The sequence below is a fragment of the Crocodylus siamensis genome, chromosome 4, assembly GCF_052110815.1.
Source record: "Crocodylus siamensis isolate JL-2025a chromosome 4, ASM5211081v1, whole genome shotgun sequence".
Lineage (NCBI taxonomy): Eukaryota > Metazoa > Chordata > Crocodylia > Crocodylidae > Crocodylus > Crocodylus siamensis.
In genome coordinates this window covers 104,078,252-104,096,333 of record NC_143398.1, presented here as the reverse complement: position 1 = coordinate 104,096,333, position 18,082 = coordinate 104,078,252, and the positions used below count along the sequence as shown (strand labels likewise).

Sequence of the window (18,082 nt, the reverse complement as noted above, 5' to 3'; positions counted from 1 at the left end):
TAGATGACAGTCTGGGGATATATTTTTTTGATCTGTGTAGGGTGGGCTACAGACAAGCAGTAGAGGAAGAAGGACCCAGAGCTTGGCAGTAAGCATCTACCATCTATAGTATTACCATATTTACCCAATTTCAAATTTAAGATGACCCCCACCCCATAATTAGATTCTATATATGGAAATTTTTAAATTTCTTTATAGTTTTCTATGAATAGAACCTAATTATAGGAGAGTTCTTACTTTTGTGTCACCCCTCCCCTCACTGCAATGGGGAAAGTGACAGCAAGGAGGCAAGCAGTGGCAGGCAGCCTGACCCCTGCCCCACTTTCACCTACTGCTGCCTGCCCCCTGTGCTTGTGCGCGCTGGCTGATTATTCTCAATCAGGGCTCTGTTTGTCTCAGGGCACAAGCTCCAGCCCGCACCTGACCACAGAGTAGCGGTACAGCAGTGGCAGCTCCAGTTCCACCCCAGGTGGAGGATGGGTGAAGGGGAAAAGAGGGAGGGGGTAGGCAGAGGCTACATCTCTGACTTGGGGTCAAAACCAGAGCATTTGCCTATTTCTCCCCACCCTGTAGTAAAATCCAAGAACAGGGGCTTTTTCTTCTTTGTTGAATGGGGATAAAAAAAAGGACAAACCCTATCTTGGATCCAAGTAAGTATGGTACAGGGGAAATACTGCGTAACAGAGGACTTCTTGGGTTATGGGCAACACGGTTATTGTCCTGGAGAATATTACATGTAGGGGATTGAATTTAGTTTTTGCTGAGATTAAAAGCCATGCCACTTCTCAGCCCTTCTACCTCCACATCAGAGATGGTTGCAAAGGACTAACAAAAATTTAACCAAGCAACTAGCAATCCATGTTTGCTATGGACACAGCTTATTGTTAGAGGACAGAGTCCAGATTATAGACCTGACAAGCATGAGTGCATTTATCAGCAAAGACCAGTCTTTGTAACCATCACCACCAATGCTAGTTTAGACTTTTAGGGCACTTAGGCACATGTGGGGAGCTTGCTCCAACACGCTAGAAATCCAGCATGTCAGAGTATGTAAAGTGATGCACTCTGGCAGCCTTGTGTGTCATGTGCATCAGCAGCGCAGCATTCCTCATTGAGAAAATGGCAGCAGTGCGCTTTGAACTAAAACCTGTTCAATGTGCTTTAGTTCAAAGCACACCTCCACCATTTGCTGAGCAGGGAGACGCATTGTGCCGCTGATACACGTGGCATGTGGGCGCTTTTAATTATAAATCCTAGTGGCTGTAGTAGGTCCAAAAGCTATCCAGTTTCCTTGCTCCCAGCATCAACAGGCTCAATGACAAGAAATGAACATTTGGAACAGACTTCTGATTTATTGCCATGTCAGAAACAGAGAAACTTGCTAGAGTTGCAAAGTAAAACATGCTGTTTCTCAAGGCAAAAAAATGCTGTGTGCCAGATGTCCCTCTACACATGCACCACTAGTAAAAGCACTCCATCTGCTGATGTGTGTCCATCCACATTAGAAGGAATCTATTCTTTGCTTGTGATTGACAGGTCTGGTTCTGTTCCTGAAACTACAAAAAGCCTGAAGACTTCATTAGAGGATAGTCAGTTAACCTTCGGCAGAAGCAGGTCTACCAAGCTATTCTTGGGAGTAAGGAAAATTAAAGAGTTCTTAAGTGACAGTTCCCAATCTAAGTTAGAAACGTAATAGTTAAGTTTTTGTAGCTGTTTTCTTTTTATGGCAATGAGTCAACCAAGAAATAATCAGAATTTTACTGCATTACAAAATGGTGATGACACACGGACATATGACTTTCCTGTTTAAAAGAGGGCAATTTAAACTTAATTGAAAGCACATGTGAAAATTCATAGTTCAAAATGAATGACTGGTCTGCAGCTATATCAACAGAATTTGTAAGAAAGGCTCTTCTTTTACTGATAAATATAAAAAATGAAACAATTCTTGAAACAGTGCATTGTAAGCTATAAATAGTGTTTAAAAATTTGCTTGTAATAGCTGGTTACATGCAAAAACTGTACTGTAAAACTCACTCTTGTTTGCCCAACCATTGACATCAAGTAGAAGAGTGGTTGTGATTCTTTTTTTTTTTTTAAAGCTACAACCCATAAGAACATAAAAGCCCTAAGGATGTCCATTGCATTAGTTGCTACTGAAATGAGAAAACAGCTGAGACAAGTATTCAAGGCTCAGCAACTATCAATACAATGTAGGAAGTATGCTGTACATAGAATGTGGATACCCAAATACCATGAAGACAGATGTGGTATAAGAATATGAATGGACCAGGACTTAATAAAGGGAAAGATATATATAAAGCAGAATGAGAGAGAGAAAAAAATTCAAAAAAGCCCCAAACAGCTCTACATTTTGGATGCCTTTGAGTAGGGGAGAATCACATTGTTGATCACTCAAAATAAAAAGCTGCTAAACCTTTCTGAAAAAGATTAACAAAAATCCAGTTCTTACAGAAAATGACACTGTCTGATTTGGAGAAAAGCAAATTTCAGACAGTGGTGGGAAAAATAAATTATTTTTTGACACATTTCATGGTCAAGTTTCTTGTAAATTCTGGTGGGAGTTTAAAACATTAACCTCTCAAGAAAGCAATAAAGGTTGTGAAGGAATAATGAATTTTTAAAGGATGGCTTTTAGCTAGCTTTTTGCTGTCTTGATACTAGCATGGTTGTGTACCAGTTTGCCTGGTACATAGTTGTGTACCAGGCAAACTTCAGGTTAATCTAAATGATAGTCCTGACTGTAACTTCAGTAATCACCAACTGCCATAATGGTCAGAGAAGAAAGTAACCCTCTCTGAGTTGCGGTTAAGTCCCCTTAACTTTGTCAACACCCTATATGTTGCTAGTAAGGATGAACAATAACACAGGAGCTGCTATAGCAAATTTATTCTGGAGTGAACCACTCAATGTCTGGATATGACAGCTGGAAAGCCAGTTTGCACTAATGGAGCTATGTAAGGGGACAGAAAGCCTGTCTCTACTGGCTCAACCTCCCTCTCTGGCTTTTTCTTCATTTCTGGACACTGGGTTAGAGCAGTGGTTGTCAACCTATTTGCCACAGCGGGCTACACTTGCAGCTCTCAATGTGTTATGTGGGCCGCACCCACACAACTCACTTCCTGAGTATCCATTTGAAAATGTTTTGTATCTGTTATCTGACAGTAATGCAGTACAAATCAATATTCTGTAATACCTCTCATTTCTACACTGTCAAATGTCTTTGTGGCCCAGAGGTTGAGAACCACTGGGTTAGAGCGTTAAGAAAAATACTTCTAGAAAGCAGACACGTCATGCCCCTCCCCTTCTTGTAGGCTGGGTAAAGACAATTGTATATCAAAAGGATATTCCTCAGGCTATTTGTTATACTTCATGTGAGGGTCATGACAACATAAAAAGATTACTTTAAAATAATTTAAAATCCAAATCAGATGCATCTACTAGTTACTAATATAAAGAGTCAAACGCTAAAAAATTAATTCCTTCTTCATCCCCTTAATATTGTGAAAATAAGTCAATTTTCCTGATTTCTCATAGGTAGTAGCTTATAGATATGGCAAAAGTTAAAAATAATTACTCAGATTATTAATATAATAAACCAGTTCAGTGTTATCAGTAACAGGTACATTCAGCAAATGTGCTCACTATAGCAAACTGATAGCTTAAGGATAACATTTTCTGACAGTAGATAAAAAACAAACATTCTCCTTTTTAGTAAGGCAATGTCCACGGGAGCTTGCTGTTACCAGTGGACAGAAGCAGTTGGTTGACTGCAGGCAGGGGTTGCACTGACAGCATCAGAAAGATCTGCTAATACAGCTCAGATCTTCATAAAGGCATAGATTAATCTAGCAATAAGCCCCATATTTAGATAAAACTGTCACCTGAACATGGTCTCATGGAGACTGTATAAAAAAAACCTCTTACATCTCAACAAATGTATTGTGAAAAATACATACATTTGATTTCAAAAGGAAAAAACATACCAATATTGAAGACATGGGGCCAATTCTATACCACCCATCAGGTGCATGAGTGGATTTAGGTGCCTAAGTGTGTTTATGTTACACTCTCCTTAAGTCTCCAAAAAACAGTTAATGCAAAAGGTGGGTTGGTCTTCCTCCTCATTGCTATTTTGTGACTCAGGCTTAAGAGTATGACTGTGGGTGTATCTACATGTTTATTAATTCGCCTTAGATACTGCGCATTTAATTTAGTACTTCCTTAATAAAGTACTAACTAAATATGCAGTACCCTAGAATTAATGTGCAGTAGCGCTGGCACATGGTTTAGCGATGCTTACTGCGCATTAGTCTAATAACCTTACGCAGTACACTATTAGTACGGTTTTTGCCGTAACACAATACTGTGCAGTGTTATTAGGCTAATGCCCAGTAAGAATCAAATATAGATGTGCCCACTGTGTTACAAATGATAGCTACATTAACAGATTTTTCAGGGTGGAACAAAATTGTACCGCAGCATCTAAGTCCACTAAGACATCTAATGGGTAGAAGAGAATCTGGTCCCTGAGCTATGTTTTACAAAAACTTGTTATATGTAATCTATACATAAGCAAAGGGATTTAAATTGTTTTGTCTGCATATTTTGATTACTTTGTTTTTACAGTTTCCCAACAAATATACGTGAGTGACTAGATTTCTTTGTATTTTACTACAGAAAAACAGTATTTGAAAAGTTTAACAATCACAACAAATGTTTATTTACATTTCTGTTATCCAAAAGAAAATCTTATGATCTCCTCCAACTGCGCATAATGGAAGAGTTCTGTGCCAGGTCAGACCAGATCCTACAGCTGCTGAGCCAATGAGAATGGGCTAAAAAAGAAAAAAGCATATCATACACATTTTTTATTCCAGACTGTATATGTGAGACTGTAAGTTCAACAGACGTACAAAAATCTGAAATTCTAATTAAACCACCCAAACCAAATACCATATTTATTCAAATATAAGATGAGGTTCCCCCCAATCAACATGGGGAAAAAATGGTCCTCATTTTACATTCACACACAAGAAAACCTTATTAAATACAATATCTATCGTTAAACTGCTGCCAAAAGCAGTATGTTCTCAGTGATGGAAACTGAGTCTAAAGTTGATTAAATGCAGCCAACACTGTGCATGTTTATAAAACACATGACCCACATAAGGCAGACATACTGACAGGAAAATATTTTTTTTGGTGGGGCCCTTAAAAAATGGGTGCATGTTCCCGCCAGAGGGAACTGGCACTGGCCCTGAAGATACTGAAATACTAGGCTAGCACTAGGAAGGCCAGAGCCAGCCCTGATACCCTGCCTACGGTACCAAAAATGCTTGCATTTGTTCTTAGCCACAAAGGCTGAGATGCTGATAGAGGAACCTATCACAAGGATAGGTTAGTGCAGCCCACCTGAATAAGACATATGGTAGTGCCCATTGCACTTGGTCTCTTTCAGAGCTGATTCTTTTTCAAGTCATGGCAAGCCACTACACATTGAATACCTCTCAACTTCCTCTATATGTGCACAACTGAGCTGAGCCTTTCTTCCCATTTCCAAGAAGTCTTTTTTAACCAGCTTTAAATGTCTGATAAATACCATCAAATGGAGCCCCAAGCAGCTTACCCAGAATCCCTTTGTCACTCCCTCTCTCAGCATGTCATGTATGATTACTGTGGCTCCACCCTCTATGAAATGGAGTTGGAACAGGCTGCTTTCTGCCTCATTTGCATCTAAATTTTTGGAGCATCCCAGCACCCGTGACAATAACACCTGGTTTCAGTTATGAGCAGGGGCTAATTAGCACATGGATCCTTTGTGGGGGGTATCTGGAGTACACATACATGCTGAGCAGTGCTGAGCTGTGGGGTCACTATGACTTGAAATGCTGCGGTTTTGGTGGGGCCCAGGCCAACAACCTACACGGTAAATCATGAACCTTTTGGCTTTGGACTGATGTTATGCACAGTTTGTACTATATACAAGTAGATATAGAATGCTGCTTATGTTTATGTTTACCTGTCCTAAAAGTTGCAGCAGTTTCAAAAGAGGTAAACTGCATCAATTCTGGATGAACTAAAGTCTAGGGGAACCTGTAGTAATTTCTCTATATGCAAGTTACTACAGGCAGTCCTTGACTTACGACCTTTGGAATTGCGATAAATGGCACTTATGACCTTTATAAATATACAACCTGTTTTGAGGTTCCAACATGGGTTTTGAATTCACGACGCTCGACACAGCTACCTCCAGCTGGTAAGTCCCTTGTGGTGGTGGGGAGGGAAGGGATGTGGGGGACCAGATCAACACCCCCGCAGTGAGGGAGGGATTGGGGCTGGGGCAAAAGCTGCCCACCTGGGGGAGGGGAGGCACGGGGGTGGGGGGGTGCAGCTCCCACCAGTGTACGCTGCCAGTCTGGCAGTGGCTTGTCTGGTGGCTCTGGCCGCTGCTCTTGCCACTGCTCCCCAAGGGCATGCCCCCGGATGTGTTCGGGGCAGGCAGGGCTAGAGCTGCACCGGGCTGTGATCCAGGTGGGCAGCAAATGGTGCTGGGAGTGGGGGCTATGCCCTCCTGCTGCTTGCCCAGCTGGGGCGGGGTGGAGCCGCTGCGCTGCCTCTAGACAAGCGGTGTGCACCAGCAAGAGCCGCCCTGGCCTCCCCTTGCCTCCTGGATGAGCAATGGCTTTATCCCGCACCCCCACCCCCCACTCTGCCCTCCCTAAGCCTTCCTTTGTCCTGCGAGCCCCCACTCCTGCCTTGGCTAGATGAGCAGTGGCAGGGCATGGTGGGGCACGTCCCCTCAGATTGGGGCGGGACAGGCAGGGCCAAGGCTGCACCAGGCAGCACTCTGAGCGGGCGGCAGAGGCTATGGGGGTGGGGGGGCTATTGTGAATTTTAGGGTGACTGCAGCCCTGCCATAGCCCCTGCTCCCCTGCCCACCCTCATCTGGGGGCACATACCACCCCCAAGCCCTGCCGCTGCTTGTCAAGCTGGGATGGGGTGGAGGGGTGCGGGATGAAGCTACTGCTCATCTAGGGGGTGCAGGATGGGTCCCACTGGTTCATGCCACTTGTCTGGAGGCAGCACAGCAGTTCTGCCCCATACTGGCTGGGTGAGTGACAGAAGGGCATAGCTTCTGCTCCCAGTGCCTTCCACCCCCCACCTGGAGCACAGCCAGGTGCAGCCCCAGCCCCATCTGCCCCGTGGAGATTTGGGGCACATGCCCTCCCAGACTGGTGGTGGGAGCAGTGGCCAGAGCAGCCGAAGAAGCCACTCCCGGACCGGTGGTGCGCAGCAGCGGGAGCTACCCCACCCCCTTCCTGTGTCCCCCTGTCCCAGTTTGGCAGTTTTTGCCCCAGCCCGTCCCAATCTCTCCCTCACTGCAGGGGCATTGATCTGTCCCTCCACACGCCTTCCCTCCCACCACAAGGGACTTACCAGTTGGAGGCAGCTGTGTTGAGCATTGTAAAGGACCCAATTCTCCTTTTTTAACATTGTTCCTATGGGAAAATTCGTTCCAAGTTATGACATTTTAACTTAAGATGCAGTTTTCAGGAACAAATTGCATCTTAAGTCTGAGGACTGCCTGTACAGGTATATTTATTTCTAGGTCAGCACTTTCCAGTTTGCTTCTCCCTTCTATGTGCTCAGGGACGCACAGGGTTTGACAGTAAGGAAGGGGGAAAGGGCTTCAGGGGAAGGAAGTTGGGGGGAGACAGAGGGCAAGGGGATAACCTAATCCCCCAGATTTATTTTCCCTGCTGTAGCAGTGGGAGGGGGACAAATTCAAAGCAAACCTCCAATAATTATATTCTATGCCTGAAAAATTCTAACAAAAAATTTCCATGTATAGAATCTACTAATGGTGGGGTTGTTTTATATTCAAGGTCATCTCATATTCAAGTAAGTACAGCAATTTAAATTAAAAATCTCATTAGTTGCTATTCTGTTCCATCAGCTATTACACATACATTGAAGCAAAGCATTAAAATGACAAAATGGAACCATTAGAAGGTATTTACAAATGTTCTCCCAGCACCCAAGATTATTTTAATAAAACCAGTTATTCAAGATTACAGTTAAGTACAGTGCTTGGAGACAGTATGTTTGTGTGTCCAAAATAATGAAAATTTGCCTAATATATTTTTTCCGTCTGTGCTATTAAAACAATTTATTTCCCTAGAGTGCATTAGAATTACAAAATACTGTAGGATTTCTGGCAGGTGTTAGTTTTTATTTGCATTCGGTAACTGGCAGCTTAAATATGGAATGATTCAATGTGCATGTTTTAAAGAAAATATGAATTCATATTTTCTAGGATTCTGAGCAAGCCAAACATTTACATATGAAAACACACAAAAAAATGAAGGGAACAACAGAGCAGATTCTCATTCCTCTTCCAAATACAAAAAAAGAAATATGCAACATACTCATCTGACTGATAATCTTTGTTTAGCATTTCAAAGACACATGACCTATACCTTCCCTATCAGTTGTTACCATTATGCAATATGATATTGTTTCTCAAGCCTCAACTTGAAATCAGTTCAGCAACATGGACAAAAATTCTGGCAGAATTTATAATCTAGACCTTGTTCTTGAGACTTTAAACCCATTCATGAGGACTCTAACAATGTTGCTTGGGGGAGAGAATTCTGTTCTTATTACTCTTTGGCTAACCCCCCACCTCAAAAAACATGACCCCCCTCCAAACAACCTTTTCCAAGTCCTTGTACATATTTTTTATCTGCATACATTTTAGGGGTTCACCGGTGAAGATTTTCTTGGCCGATACTGATAACTGATTACTAACCAACCATATCAGCCAATGTGGATCTGATAACCGATATTTTGTAATAATGTAAGGCATTTTAAATTACTGACATAAATCTTTTTTTTTTTTGGTGTGCTCCAGAAGCTTTCTGTGTCACATGTATGAGCACCCCGGTGCTTAAAAACAGCAGTGGGAGTGCTTGAACTGAAGCTCATAGAATCAGCTTTAGTTCAAGTGCTGCTGGCACCATTTTTAAGTCCAGGAACACTTTTAAACAGAGCAGAGCCCAGTGGGGTGGGCATGGATGTGGGGTGCCTGGTGTGGGCTTGGGGCTCTCCACCCTGCTGCCTTTGCCCTGGGAGCCCTATGTCTATGGCACGCCCCCTGCCCACCTGGCAGTGGGATACACAACTCACCGTCCCCACTCCTGCCGGGTACACACAGTTGGCGCAGGGCTCCTGAGGGAAAGGCAGCAGAGTGGAGAACCTCAAACCCACAGCAAGCAGCCTGCGTCCACCCCTTTCAAAAATGTGGGGGGGGCCCATGCCCCTTCATGCCTCCTCTGTGGGGTGCATGCAGCAGTGGGGAGCCACTGCCCCCTCTCCCCACCCTGTATAAACTGCCCATGGCTCCATCCCGCTCCCTGCCATGGCCCCAGGTTGCATGCACCAGCCTCTGCCTCACTCGCTCCCTCACTATGGGGGCCTTGATCTTCCCCCACCCCCATGCGCCCTTCCTCCACAGACTTACCTGCAGGGAGTTGCTCTCCATGCTGCCCAGCTGTATTCCTGGCCATGTGCATGCATGCAGCCACACACATACATGTGAGCCACCTGCATTCTGCTCCCAGCAGCCCTGAGCACGACCCTTTGCAGGCTAGAATGCTGCCTGTTGCAAGGGGAAACCTGTTTCCCCAAGGGAACCCAGGCATCTAGGGGCACTGGCCCGGTGGGGGAGAAGGAACCCAGGTATCCAGGGCCCTGGCCAGAAGGTATAGTTATAGGTGAACATTATTGGCTACAACAGCCCAAAAAAAGCCGATAGCCAATAACATAATTTCCATTTTATTGGTGCCAAACTGAGAGGCAACCGATATATCAGCACACCTCTAATAAATTTTGATCACGAATTTTAAATACGCTTACTTTAAACCTAAAGCAGAGACTTAGTTATATCATAACTAAACTAATTATACAGAAAATTGTGGTCAACTCCTCTTTGGTCTGGAAAAACAAGTAGTAATCACCTGTAGGCAATCCTAGTTACCTTTTCAAGGTAATTATTAGATATTTACGTATGTGATTTAAAGAGAATAGATGAATCCCACCCAGAATACAGCATTATATAATTTTACCTGAGGATGTCCTGAATGATGAACTAGAAGTTGACTAGACATCTTTCCTGGATAGCCAGTAGTCGCAAACAAATTTTCATTCACTCGGGACCACCTAAAATAAAAAAAAAGTGCTTTTAAATTCAAGTGTTAAACTACCAGTATTATATATGAACCTGATTTTTTGTAGTTAAGCATTGTTTGAACTTCCAGAAATAACACTGTAAAATTGAAATACATGAACAAAAATACTTTATTTTTTAGAAAAGACTCACTATTCATGACTACCTTTTACAATCTATGTATCTTAAAAAAAACACCTGCTAAATGCCAATCACACTCAAACTCCCACTCAGAGTGGAATCCTTTAGGACACAGCTCTTTAAAAATTGTTAACGGAAGGACATGAAAACTGGAAAGTTCTGTATTTTCAATATTTTCCATCTAAGCATACTTAGTAACGCAGAAGTGTGGTGTACTAGACAGTACTTGAACTAAGAGTCAAAAGACTTCTGTTCTATTCCTGGCACTGTCACTAGCCTACTGGATGTCTTGAGCTAGTGACTTCAAATCTTTTTGCCTCATAAGCTTTATATGTGACCTCCTTTGAGAGCTGCTGAGGATATGTTATATAATATATATATAATATTATATAAAACCTACCTACATTGTGGTTTTGCGGATTTTTCAGAAACCGTAGAAGACATGGTGTTGTGCACAATCACTGGGAAACCTGGCATTGGCCACGATTCCTCATGAAATCAACCAAAAAAAAGTGGTAGAAGTAGACAGTGAAGACACCTTCTACCAATCAGTGGCAAGGACTGCTGCAAAATGCCCATGAAATTGGCTCTGCGTGCTGTGAACAGGCCATGAAAAACCCATTGTTTCACTATGACTCAGGTAAGTCCCTATATGTAACTGTAGAATACTAATACTAGGAATATAAAACAAAAAAATACCTGAATAATTTGGCTCGATCTGCGTGGACAGGTCTTTTATCTTGTGGATACCTGTAAAATATACCATTTAGTATAAGAACCATTCTGCAAGCTGTAGCAAATGATACTTATACTGAACTTCACATCAGAAGGGCAAAAAATAGAAATTATTTACAGGAGTGGCAAGTTCAAATGGAATGGGATGTGGGGAATCTACAAAAAAAAGATCAATTTTATTTTGGCAGGTAGGCAGTCTCACATTGGAGTCCTGACAGGCTGAGGAGTCCACCTGTGAGAGAGGAAGAGATAAAAAGGGGGGGAAAGTTGCATAGAATCTCAAGAGAAATTTTAATTTTTTAAAATTTCCTTTGGACCTCGGCCTTACAGAACTTCTCCTCTGGATGTTAGTTGCGTGTTGTTTTAGAATTTAAGAGATTCCCCTACCTTTCTGTTTAAGACATACTATATTTAATAACACGGAAGACTGATGGGAAAGAAAAACATGGGATGCCAAAAGCAGCAAGGAATATAGAAGGTATATTTGTGTCCCCATTCAAGGAAGGGTGGGAAAAAAAAAATTAGATGCCTCCAATGAAACAGCTTGTGATTAAATTGGGTCTCCAGCACAGAAAGTTTGAGGTCTAACCCCACTTAAGAAGGTGAAATTTTCAGAAGGCTATATAGCACAATGGATTGAGGGAATCTGGGACACTCCTGAAATGGGAACAGGATAATCCCATCCTGGGGTAAAGGCAGCATTTAAAGAGTGACCCCAAAATCTCCAGTTGTTACTAGGGCTGTGCGAAATTTTGCCAGCTGTTTCATTTTGACTTATTTTGACCCTGAAACAGCAACACTGAAACAAAATGAAGGGCTTTGAAACAACCTTGAAATGAAATGAGGCCAGTCGAAACGTTCTGAAAGTTTCAGAATGTTTCAAGTTTCAAAGCAGCAGCCAGGTGGTGGGAGGCAGGGGAGAGCCAGGGTTGCGTTCCCAGCAGCTCTAAAGCCCCCTATGGCTCAGCCAGGTGGGGAGTACAGTCCGGGCTCTCCCCACCTCCTGCCACCAGGCTGCACTCCGTGGGGCCAGAGGAGCTGATGGGAACACAGCGCCAGCTCTGCCCACCTCCTGACACTGGGCTGTGCTCCCATTGGCTCCACCAGCCCCATGGAAACCAGCCTGGTAGCAGGAGGCAGGCAGAGCTGGTGCTGCACTGCTTCCTGCCATTGGGCTGAGTTCCACAGGGCTGGAGCCACCAGGGTGAAGGGAGATGGCGTGCACTGCTGGTGCTGTGCACCAGCCCCCTCCACTGGGCTCAGCTCCTAGCGGCTTACTGCCTGGTGGAAGGAAATGATGCACAGCACTGGGGCTGCGCGCTCTACCTCCCTCCACCAGGATCAGCTCCCAGCAGCAGTGGCAGCCTCCTGCCTGCACCCCTGGGAAGGTTCTGCTGGACTCCTCCCAGGGTGTGGGTGAAACGCAAAACAGCAAAGCTGTTTTGACGAAATGCAACGGAACAGTGCTTTCAAAACAAAACTGAATTGGAAACAAAACACTGTTCCGTCGAAACATCAAAACACAAGTTGAAGTGAAATGGTGCTGTTTCGCACAGCCCTAGTTGTTACCTATGTCAGGAGACACACCTTGGCAGTGAAAAAAATGGACTGACTTGCTGTTGCTTTCACTAGGGAAAGATATATAAAGAATATTGCAGATACCTGCATTATTTATGAATGCTCGGTTGACTTCATTTAAATCACAAGTGAGTGGGATGACTACATGCAATGCTAATTGGTTAACAAAAACATAGTAAAAATAGCACTTCTAATAATGTAAATAGAAAGAATATGGTGAGGATGTCTTGCTCAGTAATTTGATGATACCTGGACCTGATATCCCAGATTAGCCAATCATTCCCAGCTACCGCTCCAATTCTAAAGGTGTTTTTTAAACACCAGTCTGCTGACATCAGCGGCATTTGTCCGGACTCAAGAGATAGAATGGCTTGCTGTGTAGTGAGATCGTAGAATCGTATCGTTCCATTCTTCTCTGCTACCATCAACTGTAAGAGAAGTAATAGATGCATTTTAATACAACTTTGTAAACTGCATTCTTTGCCAAAGCCAAATTTTAAATCTTAAGTTACTACATAGCAAATCTTATCCTCCTGCAGCCAAGCATTAATAGACATGACAAAGGCTTATTAGAGTTGAAAGGTATTCTTGATGTAATAGACATGACAAAGGCTTATTAGAGTTGAAAGGTATTCTTGATATAGAACATGAAACAAAACAAAAATGAAACCAAACTTTTAGTATTTAAATTAGTGGGAATAATTTTCGTATTATCAATTCCCATGTTACATATGTTGAATTGTAGGCCTTCTCATATATTTTTAGAAGTGGTTTGGCCATGCAGAAATAGAAATCTAATAATTTTTATAATGACCAGGGAATACCAATGTTGACTGCATGTGGGACCAGAGGCTAAGCTTATTTTAACAGAACTCGGAAACTCTTGTTTTGGACTCTGATCTAGCAAAAAAATGGATGAATTACCTGTGCCAACTAATGTAATAGTCTATTGGCTTATTTATTTTCAAAATATAACAATTATTTTATCTAAACAAGTTCTACTCAATGTTACTTGCTCAAGAATCTGTTTGCTCAATTGTGTGGAATGAGTTTTTGGATTAAGCCAGGCCTGGCCAACCTGTAGCACACATGCCACAAGTAGCATGGACAGCTTGTGTGTGTGGCACTTTGGGGAGAGGGCAGGCAGCACAACAGAGGGCAGAAAGCTAAGCATCAGATTAGAAGGCAAGCATGGGGCATGGAGCAGAAAGGAGAGCAGCAGATTGGGCAGGGGAAGTGGATCACAGTAGCACTCAAGGAGGTTGTGGGGGCTAATATGTGGTACCCCTGCAGAAGAGACTGGCCCCCGCTAGATTAAACTATCCCAAGATGCTTTGAGGGGAACATTAAGATGTATATAATAATTAAGTAGACACTTAAAAAAAAATTAATGTCCAAGTATGTTTGAGAAATGAAAAATGCTAATTACCCCACTTTGACATAATAAAGTATGATTTTACAAACAAGAAGCGTCACAAGGGAGATAATCCCATTGGATTAGAACAACATTTTGAGAAAATACTGTTAAGGAGGTTTTTGACAGAGGGACTTAAAAGTTCCAATATATCTGTTTGGAGGAAGGTGTGTCCTCTTTTAGACAAACCCTCCAACAGAAATACTGCTTTCTAATAAGGGTCAGAGGTAAGGGCAAGTAAAACCTTGTAGATCCACTTCATATTTTGGTACTTTGTAACTATGTTTAGAGTGAATCTAGTCTGTAATACTTATCTACAGGAATGTATTTTTTAATCTTACTTTATTTCTTTTATATATTTTTATACACTGTATAAAGAGAGAACAGAGTGCAAGTATTCACAATCGTTTTATGGTAACTTGAACGGATGTTTGAAACTGATACTTCAGGCAGCAACTGACGGGTGCATCAGAGAGAAAATGCGAACACTGATCTCTAAGGCAGCAAAGCCAGAGTCAATAATGAAGTTGAATACAGTGTACAAAGTCTCCAACCCTAAAAAGTGTCAGGATGTGAGTATGACTACTAATTAACATTTACAAACTGCTGTACAAGCATCAGCTATTTAATCCTCAAAACTCCCTTGTGTGCTGAGATGAATACACTGGGATTTCAAATCTATTTAGATTTTTTACTGCACCTTCTATTATACTCTAAGCAAATTTCACCCATGAATCTCCCCTCCTCCTCAAAATAAATGAATGTCTTATAGAAATGCCCATGATAAACCAAACATTGACACCCACTATCAGCTTTGTTTAAAATAGGGATGAAAACATGAAGAATTAAAGCACTGAGGGTTGTGCACTCTTAAACTGTGTTACTGTGTGACCTCATGGATTGAAACCCTCCTCATGCCCCTTCTTGCTTTCTTCTGACAGTCTGCTGCCTCATCTGCTGTGACTCATCTAAGACTTAGAAGGGCTGACGGTGAGGAAGTGACCACATCTCTCTGTTTTGTTCTAGAGTAGCCATCATACCTGTGGGCACTGTAACACTGACAGACAATAACACTAGCCTAAGTTCAGAAGGGATTCACTGGGACAGAAATGAAACTGTCTGGAAAAATTCTGACGGTGAATGACACATTGGGAAGAAATTTGAAAGGTTTATTTAAGGGCTTTTTATTATACTATATTTGCTCATTATTCATTAGAACCTGAAATTCACTCTCAGCTGAAACTACTCCTATCAGACCTTCCATGCATGCTATAAACCAACCTCCACCTCTCCTATGGCTCAGAGTAGACTACATCAGGATGGAAAGGAATGTAGCAGTATGCCCATAAGTTACTGGGGCCTTTTTAAAGGAAGAATTTTTAAAATTAACCTTATTACTTAGGGAGGTGAAAACCATGGTTTTAAATATGCCAGTTTTTGCCTCCCACTGCTGACTGATTGGTGGAGAGGCCCCAGCGGCCTTGCCACTTGCTGCTGACCAGACGGAAGCAAAAACTGTGGTGTATTTAAAATTGTGTTTTTTTGCCTCCTGGCCATTAGGATCAAGCAACGGGGCCAACGAGGATCCTTTGCCAATCAGTGGCAGGGGACACACAGGGAAAACTGCAAGATTAAAGGACCCACCATGCAGCACGCTTCCGGCATGAAGTCCAGTGGTTCTTAACTATAAGTTCATAAACTGAATGTCAGCTCAATGATCCATAAGACAATATGTCACGCAGACAGTAAGGCAGGGTGGCACCTTAGGCCCCTGGGACATGTTAAAATAATAGCACAATTGGGAGCCAGGGACTCTTATCCTCCACCCCAAACCTCATGCATTCTGCCATTCTAGATGTGCATGGCAGGACGTGCGATATTTGCAATAGGCCATAACATTTCTCAGATCCCAACTGCATGACTGGGGCTGTCCCTAGCATAACCTCGCATATGAGGCCGGGAGCAACTATCCCAGACTCCAGGGCTACCACATGTTTGATACCAATGTTGAGCTGAGTTTTCAGCTTGGGTTTGGGCTGGGGACAGCTCTGGATGCTATACTGGGATTCGAAGTTGCCCCTGATTGTTGTGATCAGGTGATTGTTGGCACCACCACTTCAATTATATATGTGGAACATCTTTGTGGCTGGTTTTCAATTTTATGGAACTATGAATTGGCTGAATGCATGGCATACAGAAATTTTTGGCATTAATTGCATTATAAATACAATGTCTGCCAGGGCCCTTAGAGACTAACTGGTTCAGTGAGATATGAGCTTTTGTAGGGAATGAACTACTTTGTCAGATGCTATGGATAGACTTGCAGAAAGAATGGGTTTTAAATAGAAGGAAAAAGGGAATGGGGAGTGAGGGGAGAGGGGGGGGAAGTGGGTTGATTTCATTAGATCAGGAACAGAGGGGCCAGTTGACTCTTTTGATCCCTAACGCCTCTGCAGTGAGGGTAAGTACAGACCTAGCAAGGAAGAAGGCTCTGCAGCAAAAGTGCTGTAAAGGGTGGCATGGTACATCTCCATGCTGCATATCCCCCTTGCCAGACTGGACCTCTTCATGGACTGGATCTACCCTACAAGGCATAGGTTGCCAACCCCTGGATTAGATCAACTGAGTTGAATAAGACTGTTGAAATGGAGAGGGACAATAGAATTAAGCAGTAGGATGTGTGACATCCAAACAGATAAAAAGGTAAATCAGGAAGTTGTATAAGGAGATGGGTGGAAATAACTCATATTAACCAACTTCAAAGTTATTTGCTCTTTTAGTAACAGGTTGCCAAGGAACTAGGAGAAGACAACAAACCGAGCCATTTACTGTTTGGAACAGGGGGGTGGAGGGGAAACCTGTATCTCAATTCAAAGTGATTAAGATGCATTTAACCTGTTAAAATTTAGATATCAACAGAATTTAGAATCTCAGTAAGCAGAGGCAGACCTGGAAAACAAAGGGACATACTGAGAGAACAAATACAAAATGACATGGTGGTGGAATATAGAGAATGTTCCTTGTTTTTGGAAAAATTATACCCAGCACTAAATCTTGGTTATCATATTTAGCCTTTGCAAAGCTAGTAAATTTACAGAATCTATTGCTAATGAAAAGTAAAAATAAATTTCTTTTTTGGTGCCTTAAACACCAATCTTATTAAGACTTCAATATTTTATAGTTTTTGAACAGTACGACTCTTCATATAGGTTTAAGAAAGTAAACTGCAAAGCACAACCTTAAAAGCTTCCTCAGGATGCCAGCACACACTCACTCCAGGGGAACGAAGAACAAAATAAGCCTTTTGATTTCCTTCCAGATCCCAAACCCTATTAAAAAAAGTACAATATTAAAGTATTGATTGGTGCTTCACTGTAAAAATATTAATTTCTACCTCTGACCTAATGACACCACAGAGAAGAAGGTAAATTTGATCTGGTACCTATACCCTACCTTTTGAGCAGAAAACATGTTAACAGAAGTTTTAACATTGTGATACATTAAACACCTGCAAACACTTAAATCAACAGAACATAAGGTGCTAAGTACTTCTTAGCACTTAGATCAGGCACGTGTGCAGAAGTAGATTTTTAGGACTTAAAAAGATGTATATTAATTTTTATTCACGTTTAAGCATTTTTCTGTTACAATTAAAATTTTGTTTCCCTCCCCAGTTCTCTCTCCTAATACTTCAACATGCTAAGACTGATCAAGCATATGTAAAGGCCAATGGTACTAAATCATGGACCATGTAAACAGAGATGTCAGTATACAGTGTACAGCAGCTGTCTCTGTAGCTTCAGTTAAATGAAAAATTTCCATAGCATGAACTTAACACCATAACAATTATTTAATTATACTATTAATGATACTACTGTTAGATAACTATATATATATATTCACATACTGTTTTGAAAGACAATACCCAGCTTGAATTCCACCAAAATATAGTCAACAAGCCA

The 18,082-nt window shown here is 42.1% G+C and overlaps 1 protein-coding gene across 1 annotated transcript in view; it reads right to left on the bottom strand.

Moving 5' to 3' along the window:
- Window positions 1–2,031: 2,031 nt before the first annotated feature.
- NUP37 (nucleoporin 37) overlaps window positions 2,032–18,082 on the bottom strand; it is a 43,217-nt gene continuing 27,166 nt past the window's right edge. The window contains exons 6-10 of the mRNA XM_090043234.1: window positions 17,359–17,449; window positions 12,956–13,134; window positions 11,093–11,143; window positions 10,152–10,245; window positions 2,032–4,859 (exon numbers count right to left, since the gene is read on the bottom strand). Of these exons, the coding sequence (XP_089899360.1) occupies window positions 4,746–4,859; window positions 10,152–10,245; window positions 11,093–11,143; window positions 12,956–13,134; window positions 17,359–17,449 (529 nt within the window). The 3' untranslated portion in view covers window positions 2,032–4,745. The remainder of the gene's footprint in view (window positions 4,860–10,151; window positions 10,246–11,092; window positions 11,144–12,955; window positions 13,135–17,358; window positions 17,450–18,082) is intronic.